Below are 21623 nucleotides of genomic sequence, written 5' to 3'. Positions count from 1 at the left end.
AAGTCCCATTCAGCCATCACCGCTGTGCTCGCTGACCTACATTGGCTCCCGATCTGGGAACGCCTCGATTTTAAAATTCTCATCCTTGTTTCCAAATCCCTCCATGGCCTCGCCCCTCCCTATCTTTGTAACCTGTAACTTGAGCTGGGGCAGGTTCCCCATCATCCTGTGGTCAGCCCGTCCTATCCCAGGGAACGATGATCACTGTCAGTGGCCCTCTGGTTTGAAGTTCACCCTGTGTCCCGGCTTCACATTCTGCTCTATTCCTGCAGTTATTGGATGAGCCACAATTCCGAAACATCACCAAAATCAAAACCATCGGGAGCACCTACATGGCAGCATCTGGCTTAATTCCAGACACCAATCCCAGCTACAACAGCACCGTCAAGGTAAGACTGACCTTACACCTTGCCCCGCACTGTGTGTGTGAGACCTCCCGTGTGTGTGTGTGTGTGTGTGTGACCTCCCATATGTGCGTGTGTGTGTGTGTGTGTGTGACCTCCCGTGTGATTGTGTGTGACCTCCCATATGTGCGTGTGTGTGTGTGTGTGTGTGACCTCCCGTGTGATTGTGTGTGACCTCCCATATGTGTGTGTGTGTGTGTGTGTACGAGATTGTGACTGTGTGCGTGACGGTGTGACTGTATGTCAGACTATGGGCTCAATTTTGAGATGGTGGCGGGTTAGCAGCGGCGGGGGGGTGAAGAGGAGGAGATTCGGGGGGGGGGTGAAGGTGTGCGTGGCAAACCTGAATAAACAAAACTTACCGTTTCTGATGCGATCACATTGTAATTGATGATGATTAACATGCTGTCCAGGTTTCACGCCCGCCAGCTAGCCTGATTGACATCCAGCGCTGGAACGGAAGATCGGGGGGGGGAGGGGAAGATCGGGAGGGGACATCAGAGGGGTGAAGTCGGGAATATTGGGGGCATATCAGGGGGATGAAGAAGGGGAGATCGGGGGGACATCGGGAGGTGAAGAGGAGGAGATTCGGGGGGGTGGTGAAGAGGGGGAGATTGTGGGGGACATCGGGGAGTTGAAGAGGAGGAGATCGGGGGGGTGAAGAGGGGGAGATTGAGGGGGACATCGGGGAGGTGAAGAGTGGGAGATCGGGGGGGTGAAGAGGGGGAGATTGAGGGGGACATCGGGGAGGTGAAGAGTGGGAGATCGGGGGGGTGAAGAGGGGGAGATTGAGGGGGACATCGGGGAGGTGAAGAGTGGGAGTTCGGGGGGGTGAAGAGGGGGAGATCGGAGATGGAGACATCGGAGCAGGGTGGAAAGGTAGGTTGATTTTGTGTTTTAACTTCGTGCAATGGTTTTTTATTTAATTTATTTCGTTTCTTTTTGCCTGATCCGGCCCTGGTTTCACCAGGCGTGAATCAGAAGCAGTGGGAAAGCCGCCCAAGTAAGTTAAAAATCATTCCAACTACCTGATATGTCACAAGTAAAGTGCCTTAAGTACCTCAATGAGGTACATTTGGCTTTTAACTATCATCCCACCGGCTTTAATTGAGCCCTATGTGTGTGACTGTGACTGTGCGTGACTGTGTGTGTGACTGTGAGACTGCGTGCGTGACTGTGTGTGTGTGACTATGTGAGACTGTGTGTGTGACTGTGTGTAACGGTGTGGTGTGTGACTGCGTGTGTGTGAGACCGTGTGTGTGACTGTGTGAGACTGTGTGTATTACTGTGACAGTGTGTGTGACTGTTTGTGTGACTGTGTGTGTGAGACCTTTTTATTCGTTCATGGGATGTGGGTGTCGCTGGCGAGGCCGGCATTTATTGCCCATCCCTAATTGCCCTTGAGAATGTGGTGGTGAGCCGCCTTCTTGAACCGCTGCAGTCCGTGTGGTGAAGGTTCTCCCACAGTGCTGTTAGGAAGGGAGTTCCAGGATTTTGACCCAGCGACGATGAAGGAACGGCGATATATTTCCAAGTCGGGATGGTGTGTGACTTGGAGGGGAACGTGCAGGTGGTGTTGTTCCCATGTACCTGCTGCTCTTGTCCTTCTAGGTGGTAGAGGTCGCGGGTTTGGGAGGTGCTGTCGAAGAAGCCTTGGCGAGTTGCTGCAGTGCATCCTGTGGATGGTACACACTTCAGCCACTGTGCGCCGGTGGTGAAGGGAGTTAATATTTAGGGTGGGTGGATGGGGTGCCAATCAAGTGGGCTGCTTTGTCCTGGATGGTGTCGAGCTTCTTGAGTGTTGTTGGAGCTGCACTCATCCAGGCAAGTGGAGAGTATTCCATCACACTCCTGAATTGTGCCTTGTAGATGGTGGAAAGGCTTTGGGGAGTCAGGAGGTGAGTCACTCGCCACAGAATACCCAGCCTCTGACCTGCTCTTGTAGCCACAGTATTTATATGGCTGGTCCAGTTAAGTGTCTGGTCAATGGTGACCCTCAGGATGTTGATGGTGGGGGATTCGGTGATGGTAATGCCGTTGAATGTCAAGGGGAGGTGGTTAGACTCTCTCTTGTTGGAGATGGTCATTGCCTGGCACTTGTCTGGCGCGAATGTTACTTGCCACTTATGAGGCCAAGCCTGGATGTTGTCCAGGTCTTGCTGCATGTGGGCACGGACTGCTTCATTATTTGAGGGGTTGCGAATGGAACTGAACACTGTGCAATCATCAGCGAACATCCCCATTTCTGACCTGATGATGGAGGGAAGGTTATTGATGAAGCAGCTGAAGATGGTTGGGCCTAGGACACTGCCCTGAGGAACTCCTGCAGCAATGTCCTGGGGCTGAGATGATTGGCCTCCAACAACCACTGCCATCTTCCTTTGTGCTAGGTATGACTCCAGCCACTGGAGAGTTTTACCCCTGATTCCCATTGACTTCAATTTTACTCGGGCTCCTTGGTGCCACACTCGGTCAAATGCTGCCTTGATGTCAAGGGTAGTCACTCTTACCTCACCTCTGGAATTCAGCTCTTTTGTCCATGTTTGGACCAAGGCTGTAATGAGGTCTGGAGCCGAGTGGTCCTGGCGGAACCCAAACTGAGCATCGGTGAGCAGGTTATTGGTGAGTAAGTGCCGCTTGATAGCACTGTCGACGACACCTTCCATCACTTTGCTGATGATTGAGAGTAGACTGATGGGGCGGTAATTGGCTGGATTGGATTTGTCCTGCTTTTTGGGAACAGGACATACCTGGGCAATTTTCCACATTGTCGGGTAGATGCCAGTGTTGTAGCTGTACTGGAACAGCTTGGCTAGAGTGTGGTGTGTGACTGACTGTGTATGTGAATAACTGTGTGTGTGATTTGTGTGACTGTGCGTGTGTGGCTGTGTGTGACTGTGTGAGACTGTGTGTTTGTGACTGTGTGAGACTGTGTGTTTGTGACTGTGTGAGACTGTGTGTGTGCATGGTAAAATAGCCTGACAATGTTTCCTGTCTGGGCCAACATACAAAGAATGGTGCTGCTGCATTCCCATGTTGGATTCTCCTCCTGGTCACTATATAATTTCTGTTTATTTATTCCGACTCTATTTTACAGAATGATCCAGAAGTGTCAGTTAAGGAACGTTGGCAGCACCTGGCCGATTTGGCCGACTTCGCATTGGCCATGAAAGTGACCTTAATGAACATCAATTATCAATCATTCAATAACTTCATGCTGCGAATCGGTGAGAGTGACTCGAGGAGCAAGCCTCAGATTACCGTAACCTCACCGTGCCTCAGATTACCGTAACCTCACCGTGCCTCAGATTACCGTAACCTCACCGTGCCTCAGATTACCGTACCCTCACCGTGCCTCAGATTACCGTAACCTCAACGTGCCTCAGATTACCGTAACCTCACCGTGCCTCAGATTACCGTAACCTCACCGTGCCTGATTACCGTAACCTCACCGTGCCTCAGATTACCGTAACCTCACCGTCCTCAGATTACCGTAACCTCACCGTGCCTCAGATTAATGTAACCTCACCGTGCCTGATTACCGTAACCTCACCGTCCTCAGATTACCGTAACCTCACCGTGCCTCAGATTAATGTAACCTCACCGTGCCTCAGATTACCGTAACCTCACCGTGCCTCAGATTACCGTAACCTCACCGTCCTCAGATTACCGTAACCTCACCGTGCCTCAGATTAATGTAACCTCACCGTGCCTCAGATTACCGTAACCTCACCGTGCCTCAGATTAATGTAACTTCACCGTGCCTCCGATTACCGTAACCTCACCGTGCCTCAGATTACCGTAACCTCACCGTGCCTCAGATTAATGTAACCTCACCGTGCCTCAGATTACCGTCACCTCACCGTGCCTCAGATTACCATAACCTCACCGTGTCTCAGATTACCGTAACCTCACCGTGCCTCAGATTACCGTAACCTCACCGTGCCTCAGATTAATGTAACCTCACCGTGCCTCAGATTACCGTCACCTCACCGTGCCTCAGATTACCGTAACCTCACCGTGTCTCAGATTACCATAACCTCACCATGCCTCAGATTACCGTAACCTCACCGTGCCTCAGATTACCATAACCTCACCATGCCTCAGATTACCGTAACCTCACCGTGCCTCAGATTACCGTAACCTCACCGTGCCTCAGATTACTGTAACCTCAATTTGCCTCAGATTACGGTAACTACACCGTGCCTCAGATTACCGTAACCTCACTGTGCCTCAGATTACTGTAACCTCAATTTGCCTCAGATTACGGTAACCTCACCGTGCCTCAGATTACCGTAACCTCACCATGCCCCAGATTACCGTAACCTCACCGTGCCTCAGATTACCGTAACCTCACCATGCCCCAGATTACCGTAACCTCAACGTGCCTCAAATTACCGTAACTTCACCGTGCCTCAGATTACCGTAACCTCATCTTGCCTCAGATTACCGTAACCTCATTTTGCCTCAGATAACCGTAACCTCACCGTGCCTCAGATTACCGTAACCTCACCGTGCCTCAGATTACCGTAACCTCACCGTGCCTCAGATTACCGTAACCTCACCGTGCCTCAGATTACCGTAACCTCACCGTCCTCAGATTACCGTAACCTCACCGTGCCTCAGATTAATGTAACCTCACCGTGCCTGATTACTGTAACCTCACCGTGCCTCAGATTACCGTAACCTCACCGTGCCTCAGATTAATGTAACTTCACCGTGCCTCAGATTACCGTAACCTCACCGTGCCTCAGATTACCGTAACCTCACCGTGCCTCCGATTACCGTAACCTCACCGTGCCTCAGATTACCGTAACCTCACCGTGCCTCAGATTAATGTAACCTCACCGTGCCTCAGATTACCGTCACCTCACCGTGCCTCAGATTACCGTAACCTCACCGTGTCTCAGATTACCGTAACCTCACCTTGCCTCAGATTACCGTAACCTCACCGTGCCTCGGATTAATGTAACCTCACCGTGCCTCAGATTACCGTCACCTCACCGTGCCTCAGATTACCGTAACCTCACCGTGTCTCAGATTACCATAACCTCACCATGCCTCAGATTACCGTAACCTCACCGTGCCTCAGATTACCGTAACCTCACCGTGCCTCAGATTACTGTAACCTCAATTTGCCTCAGATTACGGTAACCTCACCGTGCCTCAGATTACCGTAACCTCACCATGCCCCAGATTACCGTAATCTCACCGTGCCTCAGATTACCGTAACCTCACCATGCCCCAGATTACCGTAACTTCACCGTGCCTCAGATTACCGTAACCTCACCGTGCCTCAGATTACTGTAACCTCAATTTGCCTCAGATTACGGTAACCTCACCGTGCCTCAGATTACCGTAACCTCACCATGCCCCAGATTACCGTAATCTCACCGTGCCTCAGATTACCGTAACCTCACCGTGTCTCAGATTACCATAACCTCACCATGCCTCAGATTACCGTAACCTCACCGTGCCTCAGATTACCGTAACCTCACCGTGCCTCAGATTACTGTAACCTCAATTTGCCTCAGATTACGGTAACCTCACCGTGCCTCAGATTACCGTAACCTCACCATGCCCCAGATTACCGTAATCTCACCGTGCCTCAGATTACCGTAACCTCACCATGCCCCAGATTACCGTAACTTCACCATGCCTCAGATTACCGTAACCTCACCGTGCCTCAGATTACTGTAACCTCAATTTGCCTCAGATTACGGTAACCTCACTGTGCCTCAGATTACTGTAACCTCAATTTGCCTCAGATTACGGTAACCTCACCGTGCCTCAGATTACCGTAACCTCACCATGCCCCAGATTACCGTAACCTCACCGTGCCTCAGATTACCGTAACCTCACCATGCCTCAGATTACCGTAACCTCAACGTGCCTCAAATTACCGTAACTTCACCGTGCCTCAGATTACCGTAACCTCATCTTGCCTCAGATTACCGTAACCTCATTTTGCCTCAGATAACCGTAACCTCACCGTGCCTCAGATTACCGTAACCTCACCGTGCCTCAGATTACCGTAACCTCACCGTGCCTCAGATTACCGTAACCTCACCGTGCCTCAGATTACCGTAACCTCACCGTCCTCAGATTACCGTAACCTCACCGTGCCTCAGATTAATGTAACCTCACCGTGCCTGATTACTGTAACCTCACCGTGCCTCAGATTACCGTAACCTCACCGTGCCTCAGATTAATGTAACTTCACCGTGCCTCAGATTACCGTAACCTCACCGTGCCTCAGATTACCGTAACCTCACCGTGCCTCCGATTACCGTAACCTCACCGTGCCTCAGATTAATGTAACCTCACCGTGCCTCAGATTACCGTCACCTCACCGTGCCTCAGATTACCGTCACCTCACCGTGTCTCAGATTACCGTAACCTCACCATGCCTCAGATTACCGTAACCTCACCGTGCCTCGGATTAATGTAACCTCACCGTGCCTCAGATTACCATCACCTCACCGTGCCTCAGATTACCGTAACCTCACCGTGTCTCAGATTACCATAACCTCACCATGCCTCAGATTACCGTAACCTCACCGTGCCTCAGATTACCGTAACCTCACCGTGCCTCAGATTACTGTAACCTCAATTTGCCTCAGATTACAGTAACCTCACCGTGCCTCAGATTACCGTAACCTCACCATGCCCCAGATTACCGTAATCTCACCGTGCCTCAGATTACCGTAACCTCACCATGCCCCAGATTACCGTAACTTCACCGTGCCTCAGATTACCGTAACCTCACCATGCCTCAGATTACTGTAACCTCAATTTGCCTCAGATTACGGTAACCTCACCGTGCCTCAGATTACCGTAACCTCACCATGCCCCAGATTACCGTAATCTCACCGTGCCTCAGATTACCGTAACCTCACCATGCCCCAGATTACCGTAACTTCACCGTGCCTCAGATTACCGTAACCTCACCGTGCCTCAGATTACCGTAACCTCAACGTGCCTCAAATTACCGTAACTTCACCGTGCCTCAGATTACCGTAACCTCATCTTGCCTCAGATTACCGTAACCTCATTTTGCCTCAGATAACCGAAACCTCACCGTGTCTCAGATTACCGTAACCTCATCATGCTCCAGATTACTGTAACCCCACCATGCTTCAGATTACCGTAACCTCACCGTGCCTCAGATTACCGTAACCTCACCGTGCCTCAGATTACCGTAACCTCACCGTGCCTCAGATTACCGTAACCTCACTGTGCCTCAGATTACCGTAACCTCACCGTGCCTCAGATTACGGTAACCTCACCGTGCCTCAGATTACTGTAACTTCACCGTGCCTCAGATTACCGTAACCTCACCGTGCCTCAGATTACTGTAACCTCACCGTGCCTCAGATTACCGTAACCTCACCGTGCCTCAGATTACTGTAACTTCACCGTGCCTCAGATTACCGTAACCTCACCGTGCTCAGATTACCGTAACCTCACCGTGCCTCAGATTACCGTAACCTCACCGTGCCTCAGATTACCGTAACCTCACCGTGCCTCAGATTACCGTGCTCAGATTACCGTAACCTCACCGTGCCTCAGATTACCGTAACCTCACTATGTTTAGGAGTAACAGAGTGTAACTGTTCTAGATTAACGCATACCACATTCCTCAGATGAACAGTCTCCCTTGTATATCCCAGAGAGCTGAGCACGAGTGTGAATTGCTTTAAATCTCAAACTCTCAATCTCCATCCTTCTGCTGTGTTCCTTTCAGGAATGAACAAAGGAGCTGTTCTGGCCGGAGTGATTGGAGCCCGTAAACCACATTATGACATCTGGGGAAACACGGTTAATGTGGCGAGCAGAATGGAATCAACAGGGCAGATGGGAAATATTCAGGTAATGGGCGAGTCAGTGGACATCGAAACACTGGCGGGAGGAGTCAGTTTGTAAAGGGTCAAGTGTCAAAATGCAGGACAGCAGGGTGAAGGGTTGAGGGTCAATGCAGGACAGCAGGGTCAAAGGTCAGAGTGCAGGACAACGGGTGCAGGGTCGAGGGTCAGAGTGCAGGACAGCAGGGTAAAGGGTTGAGGGTCAGAGTGCAGGACAGCAGGGTAAAGGGTTGAGGGTCAGAGTGCTTGACAGCAGGGTGAAGGGTCGAGGGACGGAGTCAGAGACAGTGCACAGTAAGATGTGAGTGGGTGTAGGACGGGGGATTTGGAGCTTGGGAGGGACAGAGGAGCACAGAGCAGAGTATCGATAAAATCGTGAGAGAGGAATGGTCGTGACGGGGAGAGGTTGAAGGCTGCGAGTGAAAGGTGTTGGTAGCAGATAAGAACATAAGAAATAGGAGCAGGAGTAGGTCAATCGGCCCCTCGAGCCTGCTCCGCCATTCAATAAGATCATGGCTGATCTGATCCTAACCTCAAATCTAAATTCATGTCCAATTTCCTGCCCGCTCCCCGTAACCCCTAATTCCCTTTACTTCTAGGAAACTGTATTTCTGTTTTAAATTTATTTAATGATGTAGCTTCCACAGCTTCCTGGGGCAGCAAATTCCACAGACCTGCTACCCTCTGAGTGAAGAAGTTTCTCCTCATCTCAGTTTTGAAAGAGCAGCCCCTTATTCTAAGATTATGCCCCTTAGTTCTAGTTTCACCCATCCTTGGGAACATCCTTACCGCATCCACCCGATCAAGCCCCTTCACAATCTTATATGTTTCAATAAGATCGCCTCTCATTCTTCTGAGCTCCAATGAGTAGAGTCCCAATCTACTCAACCTCTCCTCATATGTCCGCCCCCTCATCCCCGGGATTAACCGAGTGAACCTTCTTTGTACTGCCTCGAGAGCAAGTATGTCTTTTCTTAAGTATGGACACCAAAACTGTATGCAGTATTCCAGGTGCGGTCTCACCAATACCTTATATAACTGCAGCAATACCTCCCTGTTTTTATATTCTATCCCCCTAGCAATAAAAGCCAACATTCCGTTGGCCTTCTTGATCACCTGCTGCACCTGCATACTAACTTTTTGATTTTCTTGCACTAGGACCCCCAGATCCCTTTGTACTGCAGTACTTTCCAATTTCTCGCCATTAAGATAATAACTTGCTCTCTGATTTTTCCTGCCAAAGTGCATAACCTCACATTTTCCAATATTGTATTGCATCTGCCAAATCTCCGCCCACTCACCCAGCCTGTCTGTATCCCCTTGTAGGTTTTTTATGTCCTCCTCACTCTCTACTTTCCCTCCCATCTTTATATCATCTGCAAACTTTGATATGTTACACTCGGTCCCCTCCTCCAAATCTTTAATATAGATTGTGAAGAGTTGGGGACCCAGCACCGACCCCTGCGGAACACCACTGGCTACTGGTTGCCAGTCCGAGAATGAACCATTTATCCCAACTCTCTGCTTCCTGTTAGATAACCAATCCTCCACCCATGCCAGAATATTACCCCCAATCCAGTGATTCTTTATCTTGAGCAATAATCTTTTATGTGGCACCTTGTCGAATGCCTTCTGGAAGTCTAAATACACTACGTCCACTGGTTCCCCTTTATCCACCCTGTACGTTATGTCCTCAAAGAACTCAAGCAAATTTGTCAGACACGACTTCCCCTTCATAAAGCCATGCTGACTTTGTCCTATTAAATTATGTTTATCCAAATGTTCCGTTACTGTCTCCTTAATAATAGACTCCAAAATGTTACCCACCACAGATGTTAGGCTAACTGGTCTATAATTTCCAGCCTTCTGCCTACTACCCTTTTTAAATAACGGTGTTACATTAGCAGTTTTCCAATCTGCCGGGACCTTTGCCGAGGAAATGCTTCTCCTGGTATCCTGCCCAAGGTGATAGGGGGGCATCCCCTGATATGGGAGCAGTAGTCAAGTCTTGGGCATTGTTGAGGAGTGTTTATCACACAAGGAGTGTGTTTCCTGGAGGCAGCTTTTGAGCTGGAGATGGGGTTGGGTGTGAACTGGGATGAGCTGGTGGCTGCGGTCACCTCTTGCAGGTACCAATGAGACAGAGACTGTTGGATAAAGCTCCCCATTGCCTTTCTGTTTGCAGGTGGTTGAGGATACGTACCTGGTGCTGAGAGAGTATGGATTCCGCTTTGCCAGGCGGGGACCCGTCTACATCAAGGGCAAAGGGGAGCTCATCACATACTTCATGAAGGGTCGGGAGAAGCAAGGCTCCTTTATTAACAGCTCGTCAGTGACGCTGCCCCATCAGGTGGTGGAGAATGCATGAGGCCCACCTCACATCACTGGCCCAGGATTCCATTCACTGTCCCAGCGAGGCTGAGGGGGGCAGAGACTGAGAGGAGGAGGAAAGGGGTAGGGGGGGTTGAAGAGAAGGAGAACCACAAAGATCAGTCCCCCTATACTCGGCAGGGGGGCTTGGGCCGGGGGTGGGTGACCTGCCAGTGACCCCCAACTGCTTTCCGTCTCTGCTGCACCGTTTTCTGGGGCAAGGTCAGGTGACCTTTGACACTGCGCTCTGACTCTCAAACTGTTCCTTTTGAACCCAGCTACGAGGATCAGGAGGGACTAAAACCTGCAGCAGGAGCTGGGCCCAAGCCCACTACCTGTAGACACTGCCAAATGGGGGAGGACAAACCCAGGCAGCACTTTGTCTCTTTCTATTTGCTTCCTCTCCCGAATGTGGCTGCTGATTTTACGGTGTTAACGTGCGGAACCTGAAACTGTCCCAGTGCAATTCTATGGACACGGTCCGAGTGCTTTTTAATACTTAGCGTGTACATTCTGTTTGGCCGGCAGTGGTTCTCCCCTCGATTCTGTGCTCTTTCCAACCTGTGCCATTCCCTCTGCTGCTGATTCTGTTGATTTATTTATTTATATGTGTGTAAAGGTTCGATGTGTCTGTAACCTGGAGGGCAGGTCGAGAGCTTTCAGTCGCATGCTTTAAATCATCTGTTTCGTGTCTTTACACCTGGTGTCAGGAACACTCCCGTCCCCCTCCTCGGTCCAAGACTCCCGTCCCCCTCCCCCAGACTCCCTCTCCACCTCCCCCAGACTCCACTCCCCCAACCCCAGACTCCCCCTCCCCCTCACCCAGACACCTCCTCCCCCAGTCTCCCCTCCCCCAGACTCCCTTCCCCCTCCCCCAGACTCCCGTCCCCCACCCCCAGACTCCCCTCCCCCTCCCCCAGACTCCCTGTCCCCAGTCCCAAACTCCCCTCCCCCTCCCCCAGACTCCCTTCCCCTCCCCCAGTCTCCCATCCCCCACCCCCAGACTCCCGTCACCCTCCCCCAGACTCCCGTCCCCCACCCCCAGACTCCCGTCCCCCACCCCCAGACTCCCGTCCCCCTCCCCCAGACTCCCTTCCCCCACCCCCAGACTCCCGTCCCCCACCCCCAGACTCCCTTCCCCCTCCCCCAGACTCCCGTCCCCCTCCCCCAGACTCCCATCCCCCTCCCCCAGACTCCCTTCTCCCTCCCCCAGACTCCCGTCCCCCTCCCCCAGAGGGGGAGAGAGGAAAGGGAAAGGAGGGGGTGGGGGAGGGGGTAGGAGGGGGACGGGGAGGAAGCGGGTGGGAGAGGGGGAGAAGGAGGTAGGTGGGGAGGGGTTAGGAGGGAAAAGAAGGGGAGGGGTGGGACGTTGTGGGGGAGGGGAGGAAGGGGTTGGGAGGGAGGAGGGAGGGAGGAGAGGGGGATGGGGAGGGATAGGAACAGGAGTAGGCCATTCAGCCCCTCGAGCCTGTTCCGCCATTCAATGAGATTATGGTTGATCTGTGACCTAACTCCATTTAACCGCCTTAGCCCCATATCCCTTAATACCTTTGGTTAACAAAAATCTATCCGTCTCAGATTTAAAATGAACAATTGAGCTAGCATCCACTGCCGTTTGTGGAAGAGAATTCCAAACTTCTCCCCCCTCTTTGTGTGTAGATGTGTTTCCTAACTTCACTCCTGAAAGTCCTGGCTCTAATTTTTAGGCTCCGTCGCTTGTCCCAGACTCCTCAACCAGCAGAAATAGTTTCTCTCTATCTACCCTATCAGTTCCCCTTGATATCTTGAAAACTTTGATCAAATCACCCCTTAATCTTCTAAATTCCAGGGAATACAACCCTAGTTTGTGTAATCTCTCCACCTAATTTAACCCTTGGAGTCCAGGTATCATTCTAGTAAACTACTCCCTCCAAGGCCAATATATCCTTCCTATTATGTGGCACTTGATCAAACGCCTTTTGAAAGTCCATATACATCACATCAACCGCATTGCCCTCATCGACCCTCTCTGTTACCTCATCAAAAAACTCTATCAAGTTAGTTAAACACGATTTGCCTTTAACAAATCTGTGCTGGCTTTCCTTCATTAATCCACACTCGTCCAAGTGACTGTTCATTCTGTCCCGGATTATCATTTCTGAAAGTTTCCCCACCACTGAGGTTAAACTGGCCTATAGTTGCTGGGTTTATCCGTACACCCTTTTTTGAACAAGGGTGTAACATTTGCAATTCTCCAGTCCTCTGGCACCACCCCCGTATCTAAGGATGTTTGGAAGATTATGGCCAGTACCTCCGCAATTTCCCCCCTTACTTCCCTCAGCAACCTAGGATGCATCCCATCCGGACCGGGTAACTTATCTACTTTAAGTACAGCTAACCTTTCCAATTCCTCCTCTTTATCAATTTTCACCACATCCAGTATCTCAACTACCTCCCCTTTTACTGTGACTTTGGCAGCATCTTCATCCTTGGTAAAGACAGATGCAAAGTACTCAATTAGTACCTCAACCATCCCCTCTGCCTCCATGCATAGATCTCCTTTTTGGTTCCTAATCAGCCCCACTCCTCCTCTTACTACCCGTTTACTATTTGTATGGCTACAGAAGACTTTTGGATTCCCTTTATGTTGGCCGTCAGTCTATTCTCACACTCTCTCTTTGCCCCTCTTATTTCCTTTTTCATTTCTCCTCTGTACTTTCTATATTCAGCCTGGTTCTCACTTGTATTATCAACCTGACATCTGTCATACACCCCCTTATCCCGTAATCTAAGTTGTTAATAAATACAGTGAATAGTTGAGGCCCCAACACAGTTCCCCATGAGACACCAATCACATCCTGCCAATTTGAGTCCCTGCCCATTATCCCTACTCTCTGTCTCCTGCCGCTCAGCCAATTTCCTAACCCGGTCAATAATTTGCCCTGAATTCCATGAGCTTCAACTTTAGTTAACAGTCTCTTATGAGGAACTTTATCGAATGCTTTCTGGAAGTCCATATAAACAACATCCATAGACATTCCCCTGTCCACTACTTTAGTCACCTCTTCAAAAAATTCAGTCAGGTTCATCAGATATGACCTACCCTTTACAAATCCATGCTGGCTCTCTCTGATTAGCTGAAAATTTTCAAGGTGTTCAGTCACACTATCCCTAATTATAGACTCTAGTAATTTCCTGACAACAGATGTTAGGCTAACTGGTCTATAATTCCCTGGTTTTCCTCTCTCACTTTTCTTAAATAGCGGAGTGATGTGCAATTTTCTAATCTGAAGGAACAGTTCCTGAATCGAGAGAACTTTGGAAGATTATAGTTACGGCATCTGCAATGTGCTCACCTACTTCCTTTAACATCCTGGGATGGAAACCATCTGGTCCTGGGGATTTGTCACTCTAGTGCCATTATTTTCTTCATTACTGTTAATTTCCTTACTTTAATTATGGTGAGTCCCCGTCCCTGATTCAGAATAAGTTTCCTTGGGGTGTCCGGCATGCTATCCTCGTCCTCTACTGTAAATACTGACGCACAGTAATTATTTAACATGTCTGCCACTTCCTTATTTGCATTTACAATATCCCCATTATCAGTTAAGGGGCCAACACTGCTCCTGACCACCCTCTTTTTCCAAATATAATTGGAAAAAATGTTTGTGTTGATTTTGATATCCCTTGCAAGTTTCTTTTCATGCTCCCTTTTTGTAGCTCTTACTATCTGTTTTGTCACCCTTTGCTGTTCTTTGTATCTCTCCTAGTTGCCGGGATCTGTGCTATTTTTTGCATTTTTGTATGCTTTTTCTCTAGTTTTACATTGTCCCTTACCTCTTTTGTCATCTATTGCTGTTTTTTTGGCAAGTAGAACTTAAAAACAAAAGTCTGTTGCCTGTGCCATTGGATTGGTTCAACATTCTGAGTGATGTAGAGAGTCGAGCTGAGGCGGCTGTTACATGGAAGCAACAGCTTGTGGTGGAAACAGGATCTGTTCGAACTCCCCCTTCCCTCGTGGGCAGAGGCTGGTCATCTCCCTATAGAGGCACATTAGGTTATAACTCAGACTGCTGATTATCGTGCAGTATGAGTACCAGGCTCAATTTACTTATTAAAAAGGACTTGAATTTAAAAATCTGTTATTTTGCGACAGCAGCAAAATGAACGAGCAGTTAATCTGTTAATATTGATCAAATTAGGGATTTGAACACAGCGATGAGAATTTTAAAATCGAGGCATTCCTGCACTGGGAGCCAATGTAGGTCAGCAAGCACTCGGGGTAGGTGAACGGCACTTGGTGTGAGTTAGGATATGAGCAGCAGAGTTTTGGACAAGCTCAAGTTTATGGAGGGTGGAAGAAGGGAGGCCAGCTAGGAGAGCATTAGAATAGTGGAGTCTGGAGCCAACAAAGGCATGGGTGAGGGTTTCAGCAGCAGATGAGCTGAGTCAGGGGCGGAGTGGGCGATGTTACTGAGGTGGGAGTGGGCGATCTTGGTGATGGAGCGGATATGGGGTCGGAAACTCATCTCAGGGTCAAATAGGACTCCAAGGTTGTGAATGGTCTGGTTCAGCCTCAGACAGTGGCCAGGGAGAGGGATGGAGTCGGTGGCCAGGGAACAGCGTTTTGTGGCGGGGACTGAAGACTATGCCTTCGGTCTTCCCAATATTTAGTCGAAGGAAATTTTTGTTCATCCATTACTGTATGTCGGACAAGTAGTGTGACAAATGAGAGAGAGTGGAGGGGTCGAGGCAGGTGGTTGTGGGGTAGAGCTGGGTCTCGTCAGTGTACACGTGGAATCTGACGTGTTTTTGAATGATGTCACCGAGGGGCATCATGTAGATGAGAGGAGGCCAGGGATAGATCCTCGGGGGACTCCAGAGGATTGAGAAGAGAAGTCATTGCAGGTGATTCTTTGGCTAAAACTAGATAGATAAGAATGGAACCAGGCGAGGGCAGTCCCACCCAGCTGGATGACGGAGAGGCGTTGGGGGAGGATGGTGTGGTCAACTGTGTCAAAGGCTGCAGACAGGTCGAGAATGATGAGGAGGGATAGTTTACCACGGTCACAGTCACAAGACAGGTGATTCCACTTCCAGGAATCTGAGACTGCGGAAAGGCTCTGTGAGCTGTTCCTCTGTTAAAGGAGCACACTTTGATCGAACTGAACTTTAGAAGATTCTGAAGGGAACGGAGAAAAATGATCAGAGCAAATAGCTCTCTGTGGGGAGGGGTGGGATTCCTGGGACACTGGGTGAAAACAAGGGAAGAAAATCAGAGGGATCGGAGGGTAATCGAGTTCTGGAATAAGTTCATAGGGTAGGAAATTGAAGGGGACAAGGTAAATAGGTTCAAGGGACAAATTGATGAGTTCCTGGAGGGATGGGACTGAGGATATGGTGAGAAGGGACAGGGAGATATAGTGAGAAGGGACTGAGGGATATGGTGAGAAGGGACTGAGGGATATGGTGAGAAGGGACTGAGGGATATTGGGGAGAAGGATTTGGGGATATGGTGAGAAGGGACTGCGGGATATTGTGAGAAAGGACTGAGGGATATGGTGAGAAGGGTTTGGGGGATATGGTGAGAAGAGACTGAAGGATATGGTGAGAAGGGACTGAGGGATATGGTGAGAAGGGACTGAGGGATATGGTGAGAAGGGACTGAGGGATATGGTGAGAAGAGACTGAAGGATATGGTGAGAAGAGACTGAGGGATATGGTGAGAAGAGACTGAGGGATATGGTGAGAAGAGACTGAAGGATATGGTGAGAAGGGACTGAGGGATATGGTGAGAAGAGACTGAGGGATATGGTGAGAAGGGACTGAGGGATATGGTGAGAAGAGACTGAGGGATATGGTGAGAAGAGACTGAAGGATATGGTGAGAAGGGACTGAGGGATATGGTGAGAAGAGACTGAGGGATATGGTGAGAAGGGACTGAGGGATATGGTGAGAAGGGACTGAGGGATATGGTGAGAAGGGACTGAGGGATATGGTGAGAAGAGACTGAGGGATATGGTGAGAAGGGACTGAGGGATATGGTGAGAAGGGACTGAGGGATATGGTGAGAAGAGACTGAAGGATATGGTGAGAAGAGACTGAGGGATATGGTGAGAAGAGACTGAGGGATATGGTGAGAAGGGACTGAGGGATATGGTGAGAAGAGACTGAGGGATATGGTGAGAAGGGACTGAGGGATATGGTGAGAAGGGACTGAGGGATATGGTGAGAAGGGACTGAGGGATATGGTGAGAAGAGACTGAAGGATATGGTGAGAAGAGACTGAGGGATATGGTGAGAAGGGACTGAGGGATATGGTGAGAAGGGACTGAGGGATATGGTGAGAAGGGACTGAAGGATATGGTGAGAAGGGACTGAGGGATATGGTGAGAAGGGACTGAGGGATATGGTGAGAAGGGACTGAGGGATATGGTGAAAAGGGACTGAGGGATATGGTGAGAAGAGACTGAGGGATATTGGGGAGAAGAGACTGAGGGATATGGGGAGAAGAGACTGAGGGATATGGTGAGAAGGGACTGAGGGATATGGTGAGAAGAGACTGAAGGATATGGTGAGAAGGGACTGAGGGATATGGTGAGAAGAGACTGAAGGATATGGTGAGAAGGGACTGAGGGATATGGTGAGAAGGGACTGAGGGATATGGTGAAAAGGGACTGAAGGATATGGTGAGAAGGGACTGAGGGATATGGTGAGAAGAGACTGAAGGATATGGTGAGAAGGGACTGAGGGATATGGTGAAAAGGGACTGAGGGATATGGTGAGAAGAGACTGCGGGGTGAGAATGGTTTGGGGGATATGGTGAAAAGGGTTTGGGGGATATGATGAGAAGGGACTGAGGGATATGGTGAGAAGGTTGGATGGATCTTTGGAGCTGTTGTGTCTGATGGTCTTCCTGAAATCCTATAGGAGCAGTCTGCTGCCTTGTTCTGCTAATACTTGTTCTTTCCTCTCAGTGGTAGAGCAGACAATACCAAATCAAAGCTCTGTTCAGAGGTAGAAATAATTAAGCATCAGCATCTATGGGCAGACAGTGCCTTGAAGTGTTGAGAAAGTTCCAGATTGTAGCTTGCTGTTTTCTTTTTGTGTTGAGACACCAAGGCCCACAGTACAGATGATATCGTTAGAAATACAAGAGAAGGTGAAGGATAATCAGGGGACAATCTTGTGGATTGTGGGATGAGGTAGGCGAAAGTTGGACAGGTTTGGAATGAGTTGGAATAGGAGGTGGGAATGAGTCTTGACACAGTGAGGAGGATGAGTGAGTAAGGCAGGGGATTTGGGGCTTATGGGGAACTTTCAATCAAACTCTGAGCGACTGAGGATCAAATCTGAGGCCTGTCATAAATGACAATGGAAATGAGTTAGGAGAGGAGTTGTTTCAAGCACAGGGTAACTATGAAAAGAGAAAGACCTGCATTTATACAGTGGCTCATCAGATCTCCCACTGCGCTCGACATATAATGAATTACTCTCAAGTGTAGTTATGTAGACAATTGTGGCAGCCATTTTATGTTCAGCAAGATTCCATAAACAGAGATGGGGCAAATCTGTGTTTTTGGTTGAGGGAGGAATATTGGTCAGGATACCGGGAAGAATTCCCCTGCTCTTCTTAGAATAGTGGCCACGGGATTTTGAACTGGTGTGGGACTAGTAGTCAGGGCAGCTTACAGTACTGGCTGCATCACACCTAACAGGAACGGGTCAGTAGCACTGTGATCAGCCTGGACTGACACACTCTGAGAGCGCGGGTAGTGTCAGCGTTAGTGTGCAAGGTGCTGAAAGTGAGCTTGATGTGTAAACCGGACTGTTTCTGTGCTGGTTTGAATTGTCTGAATGTTTAATCAGTTCAATAACCGATCAGAGTGATCGACGACGTTAGCTCTCAGTTGACCAGTGAGGAGAATCTTGCAGCCCACAAACTGTGGCCTCGCTGCTGGACGAATGCTTCCTCTGCACTGCTGTTACACCTAGTGTGAGGGAACCCGAGTCTTAGTTGTAGCAAACCTGCATTCGGGAATGTTGCTTAAAGCTGATTTAATGAGTGTTTTCCCGCAGAGGTGTGTGTGTGTGTGACCCTCAGAGTCAAGGAATGCTGTAACCTGTGTTGACCCCTAACGGTAAGGACTGAATGACCACAGTGTAAGTAGGGGTTAAGTCCGCATTGCTGCACACTGATAAACACCCACTGGAGGTTAGGAAGCAGCTAATGAGATGGGAGGGAGGGCCAGAGAACTTCTCAAAACGGAACGGCTTTCCAAACAGACCATTGTCCAAGCTCAGTAAAGTCTATATTAAACTGGAATATTGTGACTCAGTGTGGAACATTCCTCGTCTCTTTTAACCTGTTCACCTGCTCGTGTCATTTAAACGCTCTTATCACGTTGCTCTTAAACGTGCTGATTATTAAACCAAGGGGAGCAGTATGCTGGCTGCAGCAGTGGATAGGTGTTTGAAGCAGAGGAAGACACAGAGCTGTGGAGAGAACAGTGCAGTGCAAGCGATGGGCTGAATGGACATCCAACATTCTATCAACCACTGTGAATTGTGAGATGTTTCTAGGCCTATTCCATCTGGGGAGATGGTCACCCATCACTGGACCGGGCTAGGCCTGAACCCAGGGCCCATCACTGGACCGGGCTAGGCCTGAACCCAGGGCCCATCACTGGACCGGGCCTGAACCCAGGGCCCATCATGAAGGGTCCAGACAGAGAAGATAGAGAGAAACTGTTCCCATTGGCGGAAGGGTCAAGGACCAGAGGACATACATTTAAGCTGATTGGGAAAAGAACCAAAGGTGACATGAGGAAAAAGTTTTTTACACATCCCAGCTGCAGTGCCATAACACTGGCATCTACCCGACAATATGGAAAATTGCCCAGGTATGTCCTGTCCACAAAAAGCAGGACAAATCCAATCCGGCCAATTACCGCCCCATCAGTCTACTCTCAATCATCAGCAAAGTGATGGAAGGTGTCGTCGACAGTGCTATCAAGCGGCACTTACTCACCAATAACCTGCTCACCGATGCTCAGTTTAGGTTCCGCCAGGACCACTCGGCTCCAGACCTCATTACAGCCTTGGTCCAAACATGGAGAAAAGAGCTGAATTCCAGAGGTGAGGTGAGAGTGACTGCCCTTGACATCAAGGCAGCATTTGACCGAGTGTGGCACCAAGGAGCCCGAGTAAAATTGAAGTCAATGGGAATCAGGGGGAAATCTCTCCAGTGGCTGGAGTCATACCTTGCACAAAGGAAGATGGTAGTGGTTATTGGAGGCCAATCATCTCAGCCCCAGGACATTGCTGCAGGAGTTCCTCAGGGCAGTGTCCTAGGCCCAACCATCTTCAGCTGCTTCATCAATGACCTTCCCTCCATCATAAGGTTAAAAATGGGGATGTTCGCTGATGATTGCACAGTGTTCGGTTCCATTCACAACCCCTCAGATAACGAAGCAGTCCATGCCCGCATGCAGCAAGACCTGGACAACATCCAGGCTTGGGCTGATAAGTGGCAAGTAACATTCCTGCTAGACAAGTGCCAGGCAATGGCCATTTCCAACAAGAGAGAGTCTAACCACCTCCCCATGACATTCAACAGCATTACCATCGCCGAATCTCCCACCATCAACTTCCTGGGGTCACCATTGACCAGAAACTTAACTGGACCAGCCACATAAATACTGTGGCTACGAGAGCAGGTCAGAGGCTGGGTATTCTGTGGCAAGTGACTCACCTCCTGACTCCCCAAAGCCTTTCCACCATCTTCAAGGCACTGGTCAGGAGTGTGATGGAATACTCTCCACTTGCCTGGATGAGCGCAGCTCCAACAACACTCAAGAAGTTTGACACCATCCAGGACAAAGCGGCCCGCTTGATTGGCACCCCATCCACCACCCTAAACATTCACTCCCTTCACCACCGGCGCACAGTGGCTGCAGTGTGCACCATCCACAGGATGCACTGCAGCAACTCGCCAAGGCTTCTTCAACAGCACCTCCCAAACCCGCAACCTCTACCACCTAGAAGGACAAGGGTAGCAGGCACATGGGAACAACACCACCTGCACGTTCCCCTCCAAGTCACACACCATCCCGACTTGGAAATATATCGCCGTTCCTTCATCGTCGCTGGGTCAAAATCCTGGAACTCCCTCCCTAACAGCACTGTGGGAGAACCCTCACCTCACGGACTGCAGCGGTTCAAGAAGGCAGCTCACCACCACCTTCTCAAGGGCAATTAGGAATGGGCAATAAATGCCGGCCACGCCAGCGACGCCCACATCCCATGAATGAATAAAAAAAACCACAGCGAGTGGTTAGGATCTAGAATGCACTGCCCGATGGGGTGGTGGAGGCAGATTCAATCATGGCCTTCAAAAGGGAACTTGATCAGTACTTGAAAGGAAAAATTTGCAGTGCTACAGGGAAAGGCGGGGGAGTGGGACTCGCTGGATTGCTCTTGCATAGAGCTGGCGCGGACTCGATGGGCCGACTGGCCTCCTTCCGTGCTGCGTTTGGGTTAATCATAACCCTAACCCTAACCTTTCTATGATTCTAAGAAGCTCCCTCTACACTGTCCCATCAAACTCTCCCAGGGCAGGTGTAGCACGGGTTGGATACAGAGTAAAGCTCCCTCTACACTGTCCCATCAAACACCCCCAGGGCAGGTACAGCACGGGTTAGATACAGAGTAAAGCTCCCTCTACACTGTCCCATCAAACACTCCCAGGGCAGGTACAGCACGGGTTAGATACAGAGTAAAGCTCCCTCTACACTGTAGTACTTGGCAAATTAACGGTCGTGTTTCGAATTAAGGGCAATTCAATACAGTGGGCCCAATATTAAAAGGGAATGGATTTTAAATTCCCCAAAGTCCTTTGACATGATATCCTTCCCTCTGGAGATGAGAGACGTGAGAGGGGAACGAGAGGCTTGGGTCGAGTCCCTTTATCGGAAACATATCTCAAGGATTATTTTCTGATATC

The 21623-nt window shown here is 49.7% G+C and overlaps 1 protein-coding gene across 1 annotated transcript in view; it reads left to right on the top strand.

Moving 5' to 3' along the window:
- Window positions 1-10712, top strand: part of adcy3a (adenylate cyclase 3a) — a 135179-nt gene extending 124467 nt beyond the window's left edge. The window contains exons 17-20 of the mRNA XM_067988468.1: window positions 273-389; window positions 3502-3631; window positions 8152-8276; window positions 10455-10712. Of these exons, the coding sequence (XP_067844569.1) occupies window positions 273-389; window positions 3502-3631; window positions 8152-8276; window positions 10455-10637 (555 nt within the window). The 3' untranslated portion in view covers window positions 10638-10712. The remainder of the gene's footprint in view (window positions 1-272; window positions 390-3501; window positions 3632-8151; window positions 8277-10454) is intronic.
- Window positions 10713-21623: the final 10911 nt, after the last annotated feature.

This window comes from Heptranchias perlo, chromosome 8 (assembly GCF_035084215.1).
Source record: "Heptranchias perlo isolate sHepPer1 chromosome 8, sHepPer1.hap1, whole genome shotgun sequence".
In the NCBI taxonomy this organism is placed as follows: Eukaryota; Metazoa; Chordata; class Chondrichthyes; order Hexanchiformes; family Hexanchidae; genus Heptranchias; species Heptranchias perlo.
Note: the sequence above shows the minus strand (reverse complement) of the source record. Positions and strands in the feature narration are given on the sequence as shown.